The sequence below is a fragment of the Salvelinus sp. IW2-2015 genome, linkage group LG15, assembly GCF_002910315.2.
Source record: "Salvelinus sp. IW2-2015 linkage group LG15, ASM291031v2, whole genome shotgun sequence".
Classification (NCBI taxonomy): Eukaryota; Metazoa; Chordata; class Actinopteri; order Salmoniformes; family Salmonidae; genus Salvelinus; species Salvelinus sp. IW2-2015.
In genome coordinates this window covers 33145776-33170654 of record NC_036855.1, presented here as the reverse complement: position 1 = coordinate 33170654, position 24879 = coordinate 33145776, and the positions used below count along the sequence as shown (strand labels likewise).

General features: G+C 40.8%; 1 protein-coding gene across 1 annotated transcript in view; it reads left to right on the top strand.

Annotated features, from left to right (window-relative positions):
* Nucleotides 1-226: 226 nt before the first annotated feature.
* Nucleotides 227-24879, top strand: part of LOC111973910 (rab-like protein 6) — a 27648-nt gene continuing 2995 nt past the window's right edge. Inside the window, 24 exon segments of the mRNA XM_070447098.1 lie at nucleotides 227-405; nucleotides 3447-3603; nucleotides 3717-3851; nucleotides 4018-4038; nucleotides 8295-8342; nucleotides 8574-8603; nucleotides 9199-9251; nucleotides 9437-9525; nucleotides 17992-18132; nucleotides 18344-18449; nucleotides 18865-18968; nucleotides 19191-19600; nucleotides 20348-20510; nucleotides 22101-22141; nucleotides 22144-22173; nucleotides 22176-22282; nucleotides 22285-22328; nucleotides 22567-22613; nucleotides 22649-22756; nucleotides 22759-22806; nucleotides 22809-22841; nucleotides 22844-22866; nucleotides 24038-24245; nucleotides 24778-24836. Of these exon segments, the coding sequence (XP_070303199.1) occupies nucleotides 3474-3603; nucleotides 3717-3851; nucleotides 4018-4038; nucleotides 8295-8342; nucleotides 8574-8603; nucleotides 9199-9251; nucleotides 9437-9525; nucleotides 17992-18132; nucleotides 18344-18449; nucleotides 18865-18968; nucleotides 19191-19600; nucleotides 20348-20510; nucleotides 22101-22141; nucleotides 22144-22173; nucleotides 22176-22282; nucleotides 22285-22328; nucleotides 22567-22613; nucleotides 22649-22756; nucleotides 22759-22806; nucleotides 22809-22841; nucleotides 22844-22866; nucleotides 24038-24245; nucleotides 24778-24836 (2178 nt within the window). The 5' untranslated portion in view covers nucleotides 227-405; nucleotides 3447-3473.

Genomic DNA, 24879 nt, shown 5'->3' with positions numbered 1-24879 from the left:
TGCATAATGACAGTCTCACTTACTTCCATGGTTTATATTTTTATCCATGTAGGTTAAGTTCGATTAAGATTCGTTGACGTTTACCTCAACTTGGGTAACCTTGAAGGAGATGGGAAGGGTTCGGTTTAAACGCGTTTGACTCCGCCCACATTGAGACCGGACCCGACGTTTGACTCCGCCCACATTGAGCCCGGCCCGGAACTGCACAGGGGCTTCTCACACAATGGGCGTTAATACGATTCCAATGGAGGTTCCTATCTCCTCAAAATTATCTATGGTGCCACCAGGAAGCAAGCTGTTTAGCTAAGAGTGTGTAACGTTAGCGTCTTTCACGTGCATCAGGAGGAGTTGGATTTGGAAATAACCATGTCACCTTTGCTACATTGAAGAATCCTTTGATTGCCGGTGGGTATTTTTAGGACACCACTCAGCACTGTCAATGTAATCCAATGTTACCGCTAGCAAGCTACTTTATCGTGATGCTAACTAACAAGCCACATCGTCAATAACGTCATAAACTAGGTAGTATACACATTAGTCATGGCAGCATTTGTGCCGGTGAGTTTGTGACTATTAGATGCAATCGCAAAACAGGTAAGCAGGTAGCTATCAAACGTTAGCTAGTTAACAAAGTAATATAATCCGAGGGCATATCAGATAGTTAGATCAACATCACACTAGCTAGGTAGCTAACGTGTTCCCTAGTTACACCAGACTCTGCCGGCTAACTAGCTAACTGTTACTATACTGAACAAAAATTATAAACGCAACATGGAAAGTGTTGGTCCCATGTTTCATGAGCTGTAATAAAAGATCCAAGAAATGTTCCATATGCACAAAAGCTTATTTCTCTGAATTGTTGTGCACAAATTTGTTTACGTCATTTCTCCTTTGCCAAGATAATCCATCCACTTGACAGGTGTGGCATTTCAAGAAGATTATTAAACAGCATGATCGTTACACAAGTGCAACTTGTGCTGGGAACAATAAAAGGCCACTGAAATGTGCAGTTTTGTCACACAACACAATGCCACAGATGTCTCAAGCTTTGAGGGAGTGTGCAATTGGCATGCTGACTGCAGGAATGGCCACCAAAGCTGTTTCCAGAGAATTTAATGTTCATTTTTCTACCATACGCCTCCTCCAGCGTTGTTTTAGAGAATTTGTCAGTACGTCCAACCGGACTCACAACCGCAGACCACGTGTAACCACGCCAGCCCAGGACCTCCACATCTGGTTTCTTCACCTGCGGGATTGTCTGAGACCAGCCACCCGGACAGCTGATGAAACGGAGGAGTATTTCTGTCTGAAATAAAGCTCTTTTGTGGGGGAAATGGCTCCCCAGTGGGTGGGCCTATACTTAACTGACTTGCCTAGTTAAATAAAGGTTTAATAAGAAATAAAACCCTCCCAGGCCCAACCATGGCTGTGCCTCTGCCCAGTCATGAGAAATCCATAGATTAGGGCCTAATGAATTCATTTTAATTGACTGATTTCCTTATATGAACTGTAACTCAGTAAAATAGTTGAAATTGTTGCATTTATATTTTTGTTCAGTATACCTTGTATCAGCTGATGCCCAAGGAAAAGTGTTACACTGTTAACTTTGGTTAACACTGACAATATTAGAAAAATATACTGTTATGTAAGTTACCCTATTGCTCAGTTGAAAAATCTGAATAGTCAAGAATCGGTTTTCACTAGCCCTTGATCATGACTGTTCCATTATATTACATTTAAGAGTTAATGGACAAAGGCGGTTTCAGGATGTCTGAGGTTGTTTTGGGCCCTCGGTGAGTCCCAAAAAAAGACAATCAGAAAATAGAAAGTGTAGTATTGTGCACATGCTAGGCAGGGATGGTAGGGGGACTCACAACTCATAAACGCATCATATTTTGTCTATGTAGAGTAAGATGATGGCAAGGATCTTCAACTAGTAGGCATAAACCACCTGAGTACTGATATTCATTAGATTTAGTACTATCATTAGTACTGATATTCATTAGATTTTTCTTGAAGGTTGGGTGATTTTGATTAATATTAGTATTTCCTGTAGAGCCTTGGTGTGTAGTGGTAACTTCCTGGCACGTGCCACATACAACTTTCCACCAGAGATCAATCACTGGTTCAACCCTTCCTGCTGTTTCTAGCATTTGCCTATCTCCCTATCTAATTTCATTACTGTTTGAGTAGTGTCAAACCACCCAAACAACGTTTACATACTTTAAATTTCATCCCCCAAAAATGTCTAAGTAACAAAGTTGTTGAATTTTGAGTGTTCATTTCATGTTCAAAGCATCCTGAATACACCTGACCTGTGGTTTGAATTTTTTAATTTTTCACCCTGGTCATAAGCCTAAGCCATGTCAAAATATGTAGAATTGCAGGTAATTAGCTTTTTTTTTAAATCATAAATCACTATGGTCATATTCCTGCAATGTAGGTCAAGTAACTGAAAGTACAAACATTTAGTATGCATGGAAAGGATACACCCTGATAGTCATAAAGCAACGCATTTTCTTCTTCAGCCACATTACCTTGTATACACGCTATGTTTAGCTAGCTCAGCGTTCATAGGAATAGGAAAATACGTTTGAATTTTCTTCACCTGTAAACTCAATAATGTGAAAGCCCTGATTACTAAAGTTGTATTAAGATGTCAGGTGTGAAAATCCATTCAGCCATTTTGGCAAAGTGACTCACTACCCAAACCAGACGCAACTGGTTTCAAGTGGCCAAGAGACTTTGTGATCTCCTACTGCTATCTAGTGGACGAACTGGGAATCGGACAGCGGATATATTTACAATCAATGGATAGGTAGACTTCAGCTTTCTCCTCATATGTATATCATTCCTGTAAGACGAAAAATGTATGGCACGTTGCACAAGCCCTGCACTTTTAAAATGGCTGTGTTCCAATGGGAATTTGGAGCAAGCCTTTTCAACAGTAATTTGTGACATATTTTATCTCAAACCTAGACTTTCAAATCACTTATTCCCCAATATGGGAGAATTGGGGGAACCCCCACTAAAACTGTTAAATGCTGCGCTACTGCTAAATGCATATTGGGGAAACACTGGTAGTTCAATTTCGCATGTGGTTTCTTTCTTGCAGATGATCGTAACCCAAAACCACATGAGAGAAGAAACTGATAACTGATAAAGCTATTGTCTGCCCTTGAGGAATCCTCTTAGTAGGAAAATCTAGTCGTATACTGAAATATGCAAGTTTACCTACCTACCCATGTATCTTCCTGATGGGGGGTAATGCTACTTCTGTGTACGAAAATACAGTACTACTTTAAAATTCTGGATTCATAGCTTAGGCCTACTTGTGTTGATCAGATCATCACTCAATATAACATTTAAATCTACATCAGTAGTCTAGAAACTCTTCCACCATTTTGTTTCAGTCAAATACACTATATTTCACACATTTCTGACAGGGTTAGTTAGATCAGCTTCCTGTCAAGATGTTTTCAGCTTTGAAGAAGTTAGTTGGTTCTGAACCAGGCCAGCCGAGAGACAAGAGCATCCCTGCTGGCATGCAGTCCATGAACCAGAGTTTACAGAGACGCTTTGCCAAAGGAGTACAATACAACAGTAAGTGATGCATATTTTGTTACGCTCATAGCAATATGTATTATAGAATATAGGCTACTGTACATATATTTAGAGGCAGGCTAGTCTTACTTTGTTTCGTTATTTCTTCCAAGTGAAAATAGTTATCCGCGGAGACCGAAATACTGGCAAGAGCACTCTATGGCATCGACTGCAAGGAAAGAAATTCACGGATGACTACATACCCACTCAAGAGATCCAGGCAACCAGCATCCACTGGAACTACAAAAGTAAGAGAATTGGGCTCTTTACTTACACACATGTATCTATGTTTTAGTCCTATGTTTTTTTTAATCACCCCGGGCTTAGCCTACAGTATCTAATTATGCCAACATGTTGTCATTGTATATTTCTGACGTGTATTTTTCCTGCTCCTGCAACTGTAATTCACTTCAGTTGAACATGGCACATATAAAGGTAAATAATATCTAGGTAAGCCCACTTTGAGAAATAGCCTTGCGTAGTTAGCTAGATCAATAGCTTTGCCTATAAGTGTTTTGTGTCAATAGTGGGATGGTGAACACACATCTCTTGTGTACATCCAGACCACAATAGACCTATTCTCACAAACAGTTTCTATTTCTATGCATTTAATCCTATACGATAGGCAAAATCCAGATAACTTTAAAAAAAAGTGGGCACTTGTGAAAAAGCACAGTTGTTTGCTGTTTCCATTTGCTGTTTCAACCAGGCCTGTCGTGACATTTTTTATCCGACTTGTACTTTACTGGCATAAAAAGGTTGGATGGAAACCTGGTTTATGAAAATGTTCAGTGCATTCGGAAATTATTCAGACTCCTTTCCATTTTCCACATTTTGTTACATTACAGCCTGATTCTAAATTTGATTAAATTGTTTTTTCCCCCCTCTTCAATCGACACGCAACACCCCATAATGACAAAGCAAAAACAGGTTTTTAGAAATTGTAGCAAATTTATAAGTATTCAGACCCTTTACTCAGTACTTTGTTGAAGCACCTTTGGCAGTGATTACAGCCTCGAGTCTTCTTGAGTATCACGCTACAAGTTTTGCACACCTGTATTTGGGGACTTTCTCCCATTCTTCTCTGCAGATCCTCTCAAGCTCTGTCAGGTTGGATGGGGAGCGTTGCTGCACAGCTATTTTCAGGTCTCTCCAGAGATGTTCGATCGGGTTCAAGTCCAGGCTCTGGCTGGGCCACTCAAGGACATTCAGAGACTTGTCCCGAAGTCTGAGGTCCTGAGCGCTCTGGAGCAGATTTTCATCAAGGATCTCTCTGTACTTTGTTCCGTTCATCTTTCCCTCGATACTGACTAGTCTCCCAGTTCCTGCCGCTGAAAAACATCCCCACAGCATGATGCTGCCACCATCATGCTTCACCGTAGGGATGGTGCAAGGTTTCCTCCAGACGTGATGCTTGGCATTCAGGCCAAATAGTTCAATCTTGGTTTCATCAGACCAGAGAATCTTGTTTCTCATGTTCTGAGAGTCCTTTAGGTGCCTTTTGGCAAACTCTAAGCGGGTTGTTATGTGCCTTTTACTGAGGAGTGGCTTCTGTCTGGCCACTCTACCATAAAGGCCTGATTAGTGGAGTGCTGCAGAGATGGTTGTCCTTCTGGAAGGTTCTCCCATCTCCACAGAGGAACTCTGCAGCTCTGTCAGAGGGACCATCGTGTTCACCTCCCTCTCCCTGACCAAGGCCCTTCTCCCCCGATTGCTCACTTGTCCGTGCGGCCAGCTCTAGGAAGAGTCTTGGTGGTTCCAAACTTCTTCTATTGAAGAATGATGGAGGCCACTGTTCTTGGGGACCTTCAATGCTGCAGACATTTTTTGTTACCCTTCCCCAGATCTGTGCCTTGACACAATCCTGTCTCTTAGCTCAACGACCAATTCCTTCGACCTTGGTTTTTGCTCTGACATGCACTGTCAACTGTGGGACCTCATATAGACAGGTGTGTGCCTTTCCAAATCATGTCCAATCAATTGAATTGACCACAGGTGGACTCCAATCAAGTTGCAGAAACATCTCAAGGGTGATCAGGATGCACCTGAGCTCAATTTCGAGTCTCAAAGCAAAGGGTCTGAATACTTTTGTAAATAAGGTATTTCTGTTTTTTATTTGTAATACATTTGCAAAATCCTGTTTTCATTTTGTCATTATGGGGTATTGTGTGTAGATTGATGAGAAAAAAAGTAATTAATCAATTTTAGAAAAAGGCTATAACGTAAATAAATGTGGAAAAAGGGAAGAGGTCTGAATACTTTCCAAATGTATCCTACGTATTCATAAACCAGGTTTCCATCCAACTTTTTTAAGCGAGTAAAGTTCATGTCGGATAAAAAATGTCACTAAAGGCTGATGGAAACAGCAAATGGAGACAGCAAACAGAACCTTTGTCAGTAAACTTTCCAAATGTCGACGAAACAAATTACACAAGACAAGTTGGGATCTTTTTGTGTGTAAAATGTATTATGAGAGAAACGGAGGTGGAAACGCCTTTATTCGCAAATATTGATATACAGTTGAAGTTGGAAGTTTACATACACCTTAGCCAAATACATTTAAACTTAGTTTTTCACAATTCCTGACATTTAATCCTAGTAAAAATTCCCTGTCTTAGGACAGTTAGGATCACCACTTTATTTTAAGAATGTGAAATGTCAGAATAATAGTAGAGAGAAGTATTTATTTCAGCTTTTATTTCTTTCATCACATTTCCAGTGGGTCAGAGGTTTACATACACTCAATTAGTATTTGGTAGTATTGCCTTTAAATTGTTTAACTTGGGTCAAACGTTTCGGGTAGCCTTCCACAAGCTTCCCACAATAAGTTGGGTGAATTTTGGCCTATTCATCCTGACAGTGCTGGTGTAACAGGCAGGTTCGTAGGCCTCCTTGCTCGCACATGCTTTTTCAGTTTTGCCCACATATTTTCGATGGGATTGAGGTCAGGGCTTTGTGATGGCCACTCCAATACCTTGACTTTGTTGTCCTTAAGCCATTTTGCCACAACATTGGAAGTATGCATGGGGTCAATGTCCATTTGGAAGACCCACTTGCAACCAAGCTTTAACTTCCTGACTGATGTTACTTCAATATATCCACATAATTTTCCTCCCTCATGATACCATCTATTTTGTGAAGTGCACCAGTCTCTCCTGCAGCAAAGCACCCCCACAACATGATGCTGCCACCCCCGTGCTTCACGGTTGGGATGGTGTTCTTCGGCTTGCAAGCCTCCCCCTTTTTCCTCCAAACATAACGATGGTCATTATGGCCAAACAGTTCTATTTTTGTTTCATCAGACCAGAGGCCATCAGACCAGAGGCCAAAAAGTATGATCTTTGTCCCCATGTGCAGTTGCAAACCGTAGTCTGGCTTTTTTATGTCGGTTTTGGAGCAGTGGTTTCTTCCTTGCTGAGCGGCCTTTCAGGTTATGTCGATATAGGACTCGTTTTACTGTGGATATAGATACTTTTGTACCTGTTTTCTCCAGCATCTTCACAAGGTCCTTTACTGTTGTTCTAGGATTAATTTGCACTTTTCGCACCAAAGTACGTTCATCTCTAGGAGACAGAACGCGTCTTCTTCCTGAGCAGTATGACGGATGCGTTGTCCCATGGTGTTCGTACTTGCGTACTATTGTTTGTACAGATGAACGTGGTACCTTCAGGCGTTTGGAAATTGCTCCCAAGGATGAACCAGACTTTTTTTGCTCCCAAGGATGAACAAATTTTTTTCTGAGGTCTTGGCTGATTTCTTTTTATTTACCCATAATGTCAAGCAAAGAGGCACTGAGTTTGAAAGTAGGCCTTGAAATACATCCACAGGTACACCTCCAATTGACCCAAAGGATGTCAATTAGCCTATCGGAAGCTTCTAAAGCCATGACATCATTTTCTGGAATTTTCAAAGCTGTTTAAAGGCACAGTCAACTTAGTGTATGTAAACTTCTGACCCACTGGAATTGTGATGTTATAAGTGAAATAATCTGAAATAATCTGTCTGTAAACAATTGTTGGAAAAATTACTTGTGTCTTGCACAAAGTAGATTTCCTAACCGACTTGCCAAAACTATAGTTTGTTAACAAGAAATTTGTGGAGTGGTTGAAAAACGAGTTTTAATGACTCCAACCTAAGTGTATGTAAACTTCCGACTTCAACTGTAATAACCATCATATCAAAGAAAACTTGGAGTCACGCGACGATATATTGTGTGGTCCTTCAACTACGACTCAGGAAAGCATGCAGTTTATTAAGCTACAGATCAAATAAGTTATGATGAACTTCACAGTGTGGTGAAAGTGCACTTTTATTATTCAAATACATAAAATTCCGTCAAAAATCAGAAAACTTTTTAAATTCGATATTTTGGCCATATCGCCAAGTCCTAGTGCACATAGCCTTGGGACACATACTAGTGGTTAGAGCTTGAGTATGGAGCCTTGGGACACATACTAGTGGTTAGAGCTTGAGGATGGAACCTTGGGACACATTCTATTGGTTGGAGCTTTAGTATGGAGCCTTGGGACACATTCTAGTGGTTTGAGCTTGAGTATGGAGCCTTGGGACACATACTAGTGGTTAGAGCTTGAGTATGGAGCCTTGGGACACATATTAGTGGTTAGAGCTTGAGTATGGGACAGGCTTTGTCTGTTGTGATGCTTGTTGTGATGACTTTCTCTATCCCTCAGCCACTGATGACGTGGTCAAGGTGGAAGTGTGGGACGTGGTGGATAAAGGTCAGTGTGATTCCTTACTTTGGGTGCATGCGTGAGACTCACATGAGTCATTCAATTGACATCTACCTACTGCTGTATTAGAAGTGCCCATGTATTTTGTATTATCCCATTGTCCATCTGTGCCTATTGCAAATTATTTTCAGAAATGTTCAAGAGTCTTCTGTCTGTGGATGTTTTTCTCCTCACTATATTAATTTTGTTTTTCTTGCTCCTCTCTTGCACTTGCCTCAGGCCAAAAATACCCTCTCCCTGAGGGTGTAGGTGAGAGTCACTGTGTGTAGTTCCTAGAAGTTATTTGTTTGTGTGCAGTGGGTTTGTCCCTCTTGTGCTTCTGTGTTATCTGAATGCAAACACAGTGAAGGTTAGTCCTTGCTTAGTTTGCAGCGTGGCTGAAATAGAAATATGGCTGATTGCTTGCTAGAAAATGTTCTGTTTGACTACTTTGTGTACAATAACCTGGAGCTACAGTCAAGAAAGGTTTGACTCTCACTTTTTGAAAGGACAGAATTGAGTATGTTTGCCAATTAAAATATAACAAGAGCTTTTCTGCTTCTGTTACTACTGTATTTGCTGCACTTTGCTAACATCAAAGCTATTAAATAAAGTGATTCAAGTTTTACACAAATGCCATGTGTAATAATACTGTATGTAGGGCTCATATAAATATAATCACTAGAACGAGAATAGCCCCTCAGACCACATTAGACCCATGTATTTGAATTGGGATACCCATTCTAGTTATTCTATTTCTATGGTATGGCCTTCTCACATTGTTAACACTTGAAGGCAATAGTTCAATGTTATGTCCAGTTTTATGTTCTGAATTGCAGCTTCTTGACATTCTGCTTTCCCACAGGCAGAGGTAAAAAGCGAGGGGACACTTTGAAAGTAGAGAATGAACCCCAAGAGGTGATTATCACATGCTGAGAACGTTTAAGAGAACAATAGATGTCTTTTCCTTTATTTGGGTCGTCTAAGGAGTCTCCCTGGGGCATTTTTTTGTATAGTAGCTAGTAAGATGTAAACAAAGGTCACATTCTCATAAGACTCATTCATGTTCAATAATCTAATTAATAACGCTTGATTTGTTGCAGTCTGACGAAGTGGCCTTGGATGCAGAGTTCCTCGATGTTTACAAGAACTGCAACGGTGTGATCATGATGTTTGACATTACCAAGCAATGGTAAGAGTCAGTGTCGTGCATTATACAAACATTCAATACATTAGTTACAAGGTTTCAGACCTGGGCAGAAAATACTTGTATTTTGTAGTTTATTTGAAAATACCAACTTTTCAAATAGTCACGGTAATCGAATATAGTTTATATATAGTTTCAACTAAAAGGCAACTATTTTCTTTGATATTCAGATACAGATCTCAGAAAAACAAATAATATTAGAACATTTTGAATACATCTCAGAAAACTAAATAATAGTTAAGTTATTTGAAAACAAAAACATATTTATTTGTTGGCAGTTGAATTAGTCTAAATATACAGTATGATCATAAGCACATGGTTTAGAGGGATCTTAGATATGGATCTTAATATAGCATAGAATGAAATACATGAGGGACATGAAATCACCTCAACATTACAGTAGACCACTTTTTGTGATTGTTACAATAGCAACATTGTTATTACATAGTACTGACAATTGCTTTATAATTACATAATAGTTATTACAAGTGGAATAAGGAACCGTCACTATTTCTCTTGTGTACAGTAGTTACAAAAACTCATCTCATTGCTATGGAATTAAAATACAATTGCCGAAGTATTATGTCAACATGCTAATAAAATGTTGCTCCAAAAGTAATTACAGTTTTATTACACAGGCACAAGAACAGTTTAATGTTCTGAGAATGATAACAGTAACAAAGTATTGTCAAAAGGAAACAAAATATCCCAAAACTGCCTTGTTGAATCAACTGCAACCAAGGTAGGTGGAAAATCATGTTCGTTTGTATTCTGAGTAAACCATTCCTTTCACAACGGTATAGTGTGTACTTTAAACAAGAACACTTCCCCTCAGGTGGACAAAGAGGTTCGAAGTTGATTTTGCTAAGCATCCAACTTGCCGTTTGCAAATGGCTTTGAATTATTTTCAGGGATCTTCAAATTAATTGCAGCTTTCAACCTTTTCAGTGGCATGTTGAAGGAGTCATAGGGCTCTATTTTTGGCTGGCGTTAAGGCGGCACTAGTCTCAAAAACACACTCTTTGGCAATTTCGACTTGTAAAAGCCAGCGCTCTGCAATTTTCCAATCGTGGTGCCAGGGTTGGTAATTTACTTGTCTTATATCAGCTCGCTTAGTTGTGTTGAAAACCAAACACAATTAAACCAGAAATAAAAGTTAAGAATGTGATTAAGCCAGTGGCTCAGATGGAACTATCCAAGCAGTAAATATATCTCCTTTAAATGTTGATATTTGGTTGCAAAATTACTTTTGTAATACAGTAAATAGCCATAAGTTAAGGCTATCTTACAAACTATTGTAACATCCAACTTAAAATGAGTAACACATCCATGGCTACATTTTGAGTTTACTGTAACTATACATTTATGTTTATGTAATCATATAAAGCATGCATTCTTTATACTGGACATTATTTTTGTCCAGCTTCTGTGAGAAGTTTAGACTCATTAGGCCTATGTGCAATGCCTATTGAATGAAAGGTGTCAGTGACTGTTGGACGTCTGTTTAGGAACATGAAGTTATTACAAAAGACAGTTTATTGTTTTGTTTTTCCTTTATCATTTTGTTTAAAAAAATTGCATCTTCCATTTTCATCTGTTGGACCTAACTGTCAAATCGCGGGAATTACAATCAATGTCCTTGGTGCTGAATCCGCTTGTAGCCTAGGCTATTTGCCTGTTTGTTTGTTTACCTTTCACATGGCAAAGTCACTAACAGGCCATATCGACAGCGATGGTCGGGTAATCGTGGTAGAACATTTAGGCAATGTCCAATTGTCCATGCCTGCGAATTCAATGTGTGTAGACGAAGCCAATTACTTATTCAATGTAAAAATTAAAAAAACTAGATTGGCTACATGTTTGTTATAACTAGGTCTGTTGTATGGTTATTGTATACTGGTTAATAAACTTCAATGGATAGGACAAACATCCATGCCTCTTGCCGAATAGCCCTTAGGACTAAGTGTGCACACATTGCCTTATGGTCATGGAACTAGAGATGCGATTTATGACATCATGCTTCTGACCTGATCCTGTTAAGAAAATGTTGTTGTTTTCAAACGGTGATTGTTTTTTTTTCTTCAAATTAAACAAAAAACAAACTTAGAAAGATTCACCATCCGCGGGTTTATGGTGAGAACGTATATGGCTCAAATGCTATGCAATTTTGGCTCCTATTTCTGGAGAAGTGCAAATATGTTCTGTAAGATGGTTCTATGATGTTTATAAAACATTACATTTGGGAGCAGTATAATGGTGAGTGGACATTCCCCCTTTCTCTTTATATAGGATCTTTGTCCAAGTCCTGTGACAAGTTTGGATGTGCGTAAAAACCCTCCATAGTCTATATTGGATTGTCTGTATTATACGCCCACGGGGAGCAATTATGGTGCCTGTGACTGTATTTAGACATTTTTATTACAATTTGATTGGAATTATACGCTGTATTTTTAGGCCTTATCAATAGCCTAATGAAGGTAATCAGGGCTCTGTGCAGGCCAATCAAGTTCTTCCAAACTGATGTGGACAAACCAATTCTGTGTGGACCTCGCTTTGTGCACGGGGCATTGTCATGCTGAAACAGGAAAGGGCCTTCCCCAAACTGTTGCCACAAAGTTGGAAGCACAGAATCATCTAGAATGTCATTGTATGCTGTATGCTGTAGCATTAAGATTTCCATTAAGAATTAAGGGGCCTAGCCCGAACCATGAAAAACAGCCCCAGACCATTATTCCTCCTCCACTAAACTTTACAGTTGGCACTATGCATTGGGGCAGGTAGCGTGCTCCTGGCATCCGCCAAACCCAGATTCGTCCATCGGACTGCCAGATGGTGAAGCGTGATTCATCACTCCAGAGAACGCACTTCCACTGCTCCAGAGTCCAATGACATCGAGCTTTACACCACTCCAGGCGACTCTTGGCATTGCGCCTGGTGATCTTAGGGTTGTGCCCCACTGCTTGACCATGGAAACCCATTTCCTGAAGCTCCCAGCGAACAGTTCTTGTGCTGACGTTGTTTCCGGGAGAGGTTTGGAACTCGGGAGTGAGTGTTGCAACCAGACGATTTTTTACACGCTTCAGCACTCGGCGGTCCCGTTCTGTGAGCTTGTGTGGCCTACCACTTCCCGGTTGAGCCGTTGTTGCTCCTAGACGTTTCCACTGAACAATAACAGCACTTACAGTTGACCGGAGAAGCTCTAGCAGGGTTGAAATTTGACTTGTTGGGAAGGTGGCATCCTATGAAAGGAAGGTGCCACGTTGAAAGTCACTGTGCTCTTCAGTAAGGCCATTCTACTACCAATGTTTGTCTATGGAGATTGCATTGCTGTGTGTTTGATTTTATACACTTGTCAGCAACGGGTGTGGCTGAAATAGCCGAATCCCTAATTTGAATGGGTGTCCACATACTTTTGCATATATAGTGTATTTAGCAAATATGCAAACAAAAAAACGGACATCTCCGGACCTATAGCACTACCGCCAGAACTAAGATCTACCATTGCGTTAGGCAGTGGTGGGAAAAGTACCCAATCGTCATACTTGAGTAAGAGTAAAGATACCTTAAAAGAAAATGACTCAAGTAAAAGTGAAAGTCACCCAGTAAAATACTGCCTGAGTAAAAGTCTAAAAATATTTGGTTTTAAATATACTTAAGTATCAAAAGTAAATGTAATTGCTAAAATATACTTAAGTATCAAATGTAAAAGTATAAATCATGTCAAGTTCCTTATATTAAGCAAACCAGATGGCACCATTTTCTTTTCTTTTAAAAAATTTTACGGATAGCCAGGGGCACACTCCAACACTCAGGCATAATTTACAAACGAAGCATGTATGTTTAGTGAGTCGGCCAGATTAGAGGCAGTAGGGATGACCATGGATGTTCTTTTTATGTGTGTGAGTTAGACCATTGTCCTGTCCTGTTAAGCATTCAACATGTAATGAGTACTTTTGGGTGTTAGAGAAAATGTATGGAGTAAAAAGTACATTATTTTCTTTAAGAATGTAGTGAAGTAAAAGTTGTAAAAAAAATATAAATAGTAAAGTACAAATACCCAAAATAACTGAAGTAGTATTTTTAAGTATTTTTACTTTAGTATTTTACACCACTGGCATTAGGTTTGTTAAAATAGAGCCCCATACAGTAGTTGAGGGTCACAACTTATTTATACTTATCTTTACAAAATATCATTGGTTAATTGGTTTGACTTGAATATGTATATCTGGGGCAATGGACATTCGGGAGATTGTACATTTACAAAATGTTCAGATAGAAATGTATTGTGGAGATCAAATATGACTGTCAGAATGAAGAGCACACACAATCTCCTATACTATTGCAATCTATCTTCAACATGTAGTTCCAGATACAGCCCTGCCATTAGTTAAGGCAGCCAATCTAATAGTTTCAGAAAAGTAGTCACTTCCTGAGATCTGTATTCAAATATTTGTTTTAAGTAGTTGCTTTCTCAGATCTGTATTCAAATAGTTTTAAAAATGAGTACTTTTTGGGGATCTGTATTCAAATAGTTGCCGTCATTTCCAAAGTAAATATTTATTCACCCAAAGCATATTTAACTATAACTATACTTATCGCTGAGGGGTATTGGGTTTGAGAAGTTACGAGGTAACTTTCAACTCGGGATAACCGTTTTTACGAAAGTGGCTCACCTTTTAGCCAGGTATATTTCTATGGCAAAGAATCCTTCTGGGGCAGGCTAACTCAGGGCTAACTCCATTTATCTTGAATGAAGTGTCTGAGCCATGAGTTGATGACCAGTGAAATCACATACCCTCCCTCTTTTTTAAATTTTTAAATTTCACCTTTATTTAACCAGGTAGGCCAGTTGAGAACAAGTTCTCATTTACAACTGCGACCTGGCCAAGATAAAGCAAAGCAGTGCGACACAAACAACAACACAGAGTTACACATGGAATAAACAAACGTACAGTCAATAACACAATAGAGAAAAAGTATATGTCAATAGTGTGCGTACTGGTAGCGGAGTCAGGTGCAGGAGAGCAGAGAGTTGTGAACAGGCGCACACTTTATTTAGGCAGGAGAAACCAACAGACGGACGCCACTGCGTCAAAACCTCCAGCCAATTGGCAAAAGTGCAAAACGCGCAAACAGTCACAATAATATTGTTCAAACAAATTAACATACCTCGTGACAAAACACGGAATATACGAACACCAGTCTGGCGCGTCAAAACTGACACGTAACACAAAACAATTTCCCACAAAGACATGAGGGGGAACAGAGGAATAAATACATGCAGTGTGATTGGGGAATGAAAACCAGGTGTGCAGGGAACAAGACAAAACAAATGGATAAATGAAAAATGGAGCGGCGATGGCTAGAAAGCGTGTGATGTCGACCGCCGAACGCCGCCCGAACAAGGAGAGGAGCCGACTTCGGCGGAAGTCGTGACAGTATATATACAGTGTGTGCAAATGGCGTGAGGAGGTAAGGCAATAAATAGGCCATAGTAGCGAAGTAATTACAATTTAGCAAATTAACACTGGAGTGATAGATGTGCAGATGATGATGATGTGCAAGTAGAAATACTGGTGTGCAAAAGAGCAAAAAGTAAATAAAAACAATATGGGGAGGAGGTAGGTAGATTGGATGGGCTATTTACAGATGGTCTGTGTACAGCTGCAGCGATCGGTTAGCTGCTCAGATAGCTCTCTCAAAGATTGTGTTATCATGCCCCTCATTTAAGGAAGACAACTGATTTTCAATGTTTTATAAATAAAATGTTTTTTGTGTAAAAAATATAGTAATGTTAAAATACCCATCACATGACACTTTTAGTAATGATAGCATTTGCTTTCCAAACTGTACGTTTTTTGCACAATTGTATTTAGACATTTGTGAAAGGCAAATGACAGCCACAACCAACCGTAGACATATAAACCCATAGAAGAGACTAGCGGCGATAGCGTAGCCATGCTTTTAAAACTTCTTATGGCTGAAATCTCGGTAACAGGATCGATATGACAACAGCCAGTGAAAGTGCAGGGCGCCAAATTCAAACAACAGAAATCTCATAATTAAAATTCCTCAAACACACATGTATCTCATACCATTTTAAAGGTAATCTTGTTGTTAATCCCACCAAAGTGTCCGATTTCAAATAGGCTTTTCAGCGAAAGCACCACAAACGATTATATTAGGTCACCGCAAAATCACAGACAAACACAGTAATTTTTCCAGCCAAAGACAGGAGTCACAAAAAGCAGAAATAGAGATAAAATKAATCACTAACCTTTGATGATCTTCATCAGATGACACTCATAGGACTTCATGTTACACAATACATATATBTTTTGTTCGATAAAGTTAATATTTATATCCAAAAACCTCAGTTTACATTGGCGCCATGTTCAGAAATGCCTCCAAAATATCCGGAGAAATTGCAGAGAGCCACGTCAAATAACATAAATACTCATCATAAACTTTGATGAAAGATACATGTTTTACATAGAATTAAAGATACACTTGTTCTTAATGCAACCGCTGTGTCAGATTTCAAAAAGCTTTACGGCAAAACACAATATTCAATAATCTGAAAACAGCGTTCAGCCACAAAAGCAAGCCATACAGTTACCCGCCAAATTGTGCAGTCAACAAAACTCATATATAGCATTAAAAATCTTCACTTACCTTTGCTGATCTTCGTCGAAATGCACTCCCAGGACTCCCACTTCCACAAGAAATGTTCGGTAATGTCCATCATTTATGTCCAAATAGCTACTTTTGTTAGCGCGTTTGGTAAACAAATCCAAAGTCACGAAGCGCGTTCCCTAAAAGCTGACGAAATGTCCAAAAGTTCCGTAACAGTCAGTAGAAACATGTTAAACGATGTATTGAATCAATCTTTAGAATGTTTTTAACATAAATCTTGAATAACGTTCCAACCGGCGAATTACATTGACTTCAGATGAGCGATGGAACAGAGCTCCCTCTTATGTGAACGCGCATGGTTAGAGCATGGTCAGGTCATGGCAGACCTGACTAATTCCCCTCTCATTCGGCCCCCTTCACAGTAGAGGCATCAGACAAAGTTCTACAGACTGTTGACATCTAGTGGAGGCCGTAGGAATTGCAAACTCATCCATATCTCGCTGTGATTTCAATAGGATCTTGGTTGAAAATCGACCAGCCTCATAATTCCCACTTCCTGTTTGGATTTTTTCTCCGGTTTTTGCCTGCCATATGAGTTCTGTTATACTCACAGACATCATTCAAACAGTTTTATAAACTTCAGAGTGTTTTCTATCCAATATGAATAATAATATGCATATATTAGCAGCTGGGACTGAGGAGCAGGCAGTTTAATATGGGCACCTCTGTGCACTTTTCATCCAAACTACTCAATACTGCCCTTTAGCCATAAGAAGTTTTTAACAGTAAAATTGCCAGTTTTAGAGGTTCCAAAACCCTACAATGGATTATATGTCTATGGCCACAACGCAACAAGCTGTTCCACAGGAGTGATAGAAGTGGGGGAAATGTGGTCGTGCATTGATAAGCACACCAAAGACGGTATTAATGATACATTATAAAATAAAGACGGTACTGCTTAAAGCCCATTCCACATCATAGCCTGCTGAATTTGCAAGATCATTTTTCTTTCATTTTGATTTTTGGTTTTGGATTGACGTATGGTCAATCCATGGTCTCAGTGAAGAGTTCGGTGTTCAAATAGCCATGTGCGACATGCACACGCAGTTACAAGCCTGCTACAGTTAGCGGCAGGCAGACGAGCAATATCCACCGTCATAGTAGGATGAAGCCTGAGCTGGAATGGGAAGCTAACTGAAGCTGGTTAGCTTTAGAAAATCCCCAAGTAGATCTAGCTTGCTTTGTAGTATACCGCTCTGTTCTGTAAGGTTTCCACTACATATCATTTTGAAAATGGCAGACATTCAAGAACAGTTTTGGTGTTTTGTTTGTACTGTTATTCTTTGTTTTATGTTGAAAAACAATCAACTTTATAGCAACAACAGCAAAAGTATTGTCCATATAAACATGGAGTACATCCCAAATGGCACCTTAATCCCTACAAAGTGAACTACTTATGACCAGGGCCCATAAGGCTCTGGTCAAAAGTGGTGCACTACATAGGCAATAAGGTGACATTTGGAACGTAACCATGGTTCAATTAATAAATCAATGAGCTTTAATTAAACAATGTGCATGGGTGGGATTAGATTTCCGTAAGCCTGTGTGTGGCTATTAATTAACCACTTAGCCCACAGTGGTTGGCTGGCTTCTAACTGCTTAGCTTCAAAAGCAGAACAATGTGAAAAAGATTACCATTATACTCACTTTGAACTGGGCCAAGTATGGGGAGACACACATATTTGTAATTCCTCACTTATGGAGAAACAATAGTAGCTATAAATTGTTCCATTCTTTTTTTTTATGTCATTGCAGGACATTCAACTACATCCTGAGAGAGCTGCCCAAAGTACCCACTCATGTTCCAGTGTGTGTCCTAGGCAACCACAGGGACATGGGTGACCACCGTGTCATTCTACCTGATGACATCCGCCAGGTTATCGCTAATCTGAATAGGTAGTGAATTTAACTCTCTGTTTTAGTCTTATTAGGGTTACAAAGTTGTGATATCGCTACCAAAATGTCCGGATTTTCCTGAAATCCCTGTTGGATTATTCCTGGAATCAGGAGGGAATAAGCACACTTCGGAATTGGGGTAAAGCTACATGAATTTTGCAATGGTTAATGTGTCCATATACTTGACTGATGGTTTCTATGGTTCTTGCAGACCCATGGGTTCCTCTTATATTCACTACGCTGAAGCCTCTATGAAGAATGGATTTGGTTTGAAATATTTACACCGATTTTTCAACATTCCTTTCCTGCAACTTCAGGTTAGTTCTAGCTTAGACTACATTGTATTGTGAAATGTATAGCTTTGCTATTGTCATAACCGTCTTGTTTTTTTTAATACAACCTTTATTTAACTAGGCAAGTCAGTTAAGAACAAATTCTTATTTACAATGACGGCCTAGGAACCTTGGGTTAACTGCCTAGTTCAGGGGCAGAACGACAGATTTTTACCTTGTCAACTTGGGGTTTCGATCTAGCAACCTTTCGGTTACTAGTCCGACGCTCTAACCACTAGGCTACCTGCCTCCCCAATGAATTTCGTGAAGGTCGGGAAAGTCTGATCAGAAATACCACGGGCACACCCTGTGAAAGGGTTTCTCTTTTCTTTTGAAAGGAGTGTTAGTGCTCTGGTTCATGGTCAGTCATTCCCAGCCACCATCCTGTTGATCTCTACAGAGGGAGACTCTGTTACGGCAGCTCGAGACCAACCAGTTAGACATGGACGCCACTCTGGAGGAGCTCACCGTGCAGCAGGAGACCGAGGATCAAAACTATGAAATGTAATGTGATATTTTCCCTCTCTGTATCACTTTGTTTGGCATGTTCAGCGATATTTTCCCTCTGTGTATCAGTTTGTTTGGCATGTTCAGCGATATTTACACTCTGTGTATCAGTTTGTTTTGATCCTTAACACTTGTAGCCACGTTTTTTAGATGTTTCTTGCTTTCTTCATGCAGCACCGATTTGCCAGTATTAACAGCACAGCACCCATTGTTTTGCAGTTTCTTGGAGAACATAGAGACCCGCAGTAAAGGCTATGGTTCTCCTGGTCCAGCCAATGGCCGGAGCCCCTCCTTGGGCTCCCAGTCCCCTACCGTTCCTCCAAGCGGGGCCTCCACTGGCAGCTCTAGCCCTGGCACTCCTCATCAGCCAACCATCCCTGCCCAGGTCCCCGGCCTCCAGGCCACCTCGCCCTCTCCTCCGCCTCCTGCCCTGGCAGCTGGGATGGTTTCCCCCACAGCTGAGCTTCAATCCCCCACTCTGACGCAGGCTCCGAGTCCTGAGCATCCTGGACCGTCACCGCTTCCCCCAGCATCGGGCCCTGCCCAGGCCCCGCCTCCTCAGAAACGTGGCCTGATCTCACGCCTCTTTGGCTCCGCCCCCGCCCCAGAGGTGACTGCCACTATGCCAGGTGAGTCTGGTTGGTGGTTCAGTGTTCCGCTACTCCGTTAAAGCAAATAAACACCGCAAAGACGAACGGCTTAAAGCAGCGAGTGGCCGCGGAGTGCTGGCGATCACCTGTATGGTGTGGCAGTTCAACATGTAGAATCGTCGGGATATTAACACAAAATGGTGACCAATGTTCCGGTCAGCGGCGATAGGACGGCCACCCACTGATTTTAATCGTTTTGTCGTCGATGTGTTTTGTCCAATATTTTATCCTAAATGCCCGGAAAATGACTAGACTATGCATGTTATACACATGAGTGTATTAGACCAGAAAGTAGTCACAGGATATCTTCTTGAATAATTGGATTTCTTTGAAGTGCTTGTAAGGATCACTGCCCTGCCTGGCATTGGAACAACACTTTATATTGAGGGAAGTAAATCATTAGTCTTTTAACTCAATAGAGTTAAGAAGGAAGGGTTTAGTTTGCCTATTTGCTCTCCACATCCAGACAGTCACACTTACATGATGCTGGGTTGTTTTCATGTAAACCATCATCATGAGATGAGTAAGGCCTGATACTGTACAATGTCAGTGTAAGTAAGTCTATGCTGGTGAATAATAACAAAGGATGAGTCCCAATTGGCACCCTATTCCCTATATAGTGCAATACTTTTGAATAGGGTCAAAACACACAGTAGTGCACTGTGAAAATAGGTTTCCATTTGGAACACATCAAAGGCTCTTCTGATCACTGCTGTCTGTATTCAGAGCCGGAGCCTGCCCCCGTGTGTCCTGCTAACGTTCAGAGTGTGGATGACTTTGTGCCAGACGAGGGTCTGGATAAAAGCTTCCTGGAGGACAGCCTGCCCTCTAAAGTTAAGGTTCCCCAACCTGCACTGGACAGTGACAGGTAAGTAGTAGTAGAGTAGGGGTTCTTATCCCTGGAAAAAACTGATTTGTGCGCTATATAATAGGGTGACATTTAGAACGTGGTCTGTGTTGCCACGGTTTATTTCCTTCCCTGCTGGAAAACATGCTCTATGTTTACAGTACACAGTACTATCTGGAGCTTCTACACTTCAACTGTGAGAGACGGAATCTAAAACAAAAATTCATAAAATCACATTGTATGATTTTTAAGTAATTAATTTGCATTTTATTGCATGACATAAGTATTTGATCACCTACCAACCAGTAAGAATTCCGGCTCTCACAGACCTGTTCGTTTTTCTTTAAGAAGCCCTCCTGTTCTCCACTCCTTACCTGTATTAACTGCACCTGTTTGAACTCGTTACCTGTATAAAAGACACCTGTCCACACACTCAATCAAACAGACTCCAACCTCTCCACAATGGCCAAGACCAGAGAGCTGTGTAAGGACATCAGGGATAAACTTGTAGACCTGCACAAGGCTGGGATGGGCTACAGGACAATAGGCAAGCAGCTTGGTGAGAAGGCAACAACTGTTGGCACAATTATTAGAAAATGGAAGAAGTTCAAGATGACGGTCAATCACTCTCGGTCTGGGGCTCCATGCAAGATCTCACCTCGTGGGGCATCAATGATCATGAGGAAGGTGAGGGATCAGCCCAGAACTACACGGCAGGACCTGGTCAATGACCTGAAGAGAGCTGGGACCACATTCTCAAAGAAAACCATTAGTAACACACTACGCCGTCATGTATTAAAATTCTGCAGCGCACGCAAGGTCCCCCTGCTCAAGCCAGCGCATGTCCAGGCCTGTCGGAAGTTTGCCAATGACCATCTGGATGATTCAAAGGAGGAATGGGAGAAGGTCATGTGGTCTGATGAGACAAAAATAGAGCTTTCTGGTCTAAACTCCACTCGCCGTGTTTGGAGGAAGAAGAAGGATGAGTACAACCCCAAGAACACCATCCCAACCATGAAGCATGGAGGTGGAAACATCATTCTTTGGGGATGCTTTTCTGCAAAGGGGACAGGATGACTGCACCGTATTGAGGGGAGGATGGATGGGGCCATGTATCGCGAGATCTTGGCCAACAACCTCCTTCCATTGAAGATGGGTCGTGGCTGGGTCTTCCAGCATGACAACGACCCGAAACACACAGCCAGGGCAACTAAGGAGTGGCTCCGTAAGAAGCATCTCAAGGTCCTGGAGTGGCCTAGCCAGTCTCCAGACCTGAACCCAATAGAAAATCTTTGGAGAGAACCTGGTCAAGAACTACAGGAAACGTATGATCTCTGTAATTGCAAACAAAGGTTTCTGTACCAAATATTAAGTTCTGCTTTTCTGATGTATCAAATACTTATGTCATGCAATAAAATTCAAATTAATTACTTAAAAATCATACAATGTGTATTTCTGGATTTTTGATTTCCGTCTCTCACAGTTGAAGTGTACCTATGATAAAAATGACAGACCTCTACATGCTTTGTAAGTAGGAAAACCTGCAAAATCCGGCGGTTATCCATACTGTTTCTCCCACTGTATATATATACTGTATTTATTATTATTATCATCATCTATTACAGTGATGAGAGAGGACAGAGGGAACCCCATGGTGGCAGGTTATCAGGATGAGCTGACCCAGATGACAAGGAGCTCCCGCTGCCCTGCCCAACACCCTGGGCCTTCTCACCAGTAAAGACTTCACTATGTCTAGTGATGAGGAGGAGGTGGAAGCACAGCCCCCACCAATATCACCACCAGTACATGCTGTCACTCGGATGACCACCTCGACCTTGACAGTGATTCAGAGCTGAAAAAGTAAGCCTCTTATATCCAGCATATCCGTTAATGTACTATAGTCTTATCAAGTGTAAACCATTTCAATTTAAGTTAACTTTTGTTATATTTAGAATTATATAAGCTCTTATCTATTTTCATTGTTTTTTTTTGTCATCTGTTTTAGAAACTAATTTCTATTGTATACGTTATTAGATGACTCCTTGTCATCAGAGTAAAACATTTCTGGTTTTAAGTGATGTTTTGTACTCTGTTTTAGACCGGGCACTGAGTCCATAATGCCCCGTGCCATGGAGCCCCACGCTCGCGGAGCCTTTGGCACCTGCTGGCAACTCTTGGAGAACACGTCCCCCAGGTGGCTGAGCCCATCACCCTCACCCTAACCTCTGCACCTGCAGTAGCCCTGGAGCAGCCAGGCACCACAGAGGACAAAGGGAGGAACCCCTGGGTGGATCGGACTCTGACCCAGGGCCACTGTTGCTGAGGCAGATGCTCTCCTTTGTATGGATGATCTTGACTTTGAGTCTGAGGAGGAGCAGTCATCCAAAAGATAACTAAGGTAGCTAGGTCAAAGGATGTTATTTAGGTTGTAGGTTACAAGTCATCAAATCAAATCAAATCAAATTTTATTAGTCACATACACATGGTTAGCAGATGTTAATGCGAGGTTTAGCAAATGCTTGTGCTTCTAGTTCCGACAATGCAGTAATAACCAACAAGTAATCTAACCTAACAATTCCACAACTACTACCTTATACACACACACAAGTGTAAAGGGATAAATATGTACATAAAAGTATATGAAGAGTGGTTGTACAGAACGGCATGGCAAGATGCAGTAGATGATATGAGTAGCTATATACATAGTGAGTACAGTACATGTGGTATGTAAACATAAAGTGGCATAGTTTAAAGTGGCTAGTGGTACATATTACATAAAGATGGCAAGATGCATAGATGAATATAGAGTACAGTATATACATATGAGATGGTAATGTAGGGTATGTAAACATTATATTAAGTGGCATTGTTTAAAGTGCTAGTGGTACATTTTTACATAATTTCCATCAATTCCCATTTTTAAAGTGGCTGGAGTTGAGTCAGTATGTTGGCAGCGGCCGCTAAATGTTAGTGGTGACTGTTTAACAGTCTGATGCCTTGAGATAGAAGCTGTTTTTCAGTTCTCGGTCCCTGCTTTGATGCACCTGTACTGACCTCGCCTTCTGGATGATAGCGGGGTAAACGGCAGTGGCTTGGGTGGTTGTTGTCCTTGATGATCTTTATGGCCTTCCTGTGACATCGGGTGGTGTCGTGGTGTCTGGAGGCAGGTAGTTTGCCCCCGGTGGTGCGTTCTGCAGACCTCACTACCCTCTGAGAGCCTTACGGTTGTGGGCGGAGCAGTTGCCGTACCAGCGCGGTGATACATACCGAAGGATTGCTCTCGATTGTGCATCTGTAGAAGTTTGTGAGTGCTTTTGGTGACAAGCCGAATTTCTTCAGCCTCCTGAGGTTGAAGAGGCGATGACAAAGATGTCATCATTGTTAGATTGAGTAGTCAGCCTATTGAAATGGCTTTCCTCGTTAAATATGTAGTGCTGCATTTGTGAAATATCCAATACATTTTCGATAAATTATTTGATGGGCCTTTTTGGTTTGGATGCATGGTTACAATGTATATTAGTATTTGTAATAGTTCGGACTTCATTATTTCCCTCTGCATTCGTACACAGGAGGTTTTCCCAGTCAGGGATGAAGTACTGTCTGATCTGGAGCTGTCAGATGATGACATCCCTCCAGCCACACTGATCCCAGAGCCTCTGAAGCCCACACCGGTCCTGAAGCCCTCCTTTCAGAGCAAGAATGAGACAGACCTGTTTGGCTTGGGCTTTATGGAGGAAGAAGCCCCCAAAGCCAAGGACAGCAGTGAGGACCTAGAAGGCAAGTCCACTACCACAAATCTATAGAGAACAGGGTCGTATTCATTAGTGCATACTGTATTTCAAAGTTTAGCAACGTAAAATGAAAACAATTGTTTATTTTTGCACAAGAGTTTAGATAGTCCTTCTCTGTTTAAACCAGTTTTCTTCCGTTTGGCAGTGAGTACTCTAGTGAGTACAACCAAGTACCATAGAATAGTATCCTAGCACATGACAGAGAACTGTACATTTACATTTAAGTCATTTAGCAGACGCTCTTATCCAAAGCGACTTACAAATTGGTGCATTCACCTTATGACATCCAGTGGAACAGCCACTTTACAATAGTGCATCTATATCTTTTAAGGGGGGGGGGGGTCAGAAGGATTACTTTATCCTATCCTAGGTATTCCTTATATACACTACCTGTCTCTTATACACATCTAGATGTGTATAAGAGACAGGTACAATATACTGTACCAAAGCATATCACATTATAAAACAAAATTACATTGTATTCATTAATTTCTCAAATTCTATTAATTGCTTTTCAGAGAAGGAAAGCAAATACTCCGCAAAAGAAAATAAGAAAAAGAAGAAGAAAAGCAAAGAGGTAAGGGAGTGGATGTCTTTTTATGTGGCGATCATGTTTATAC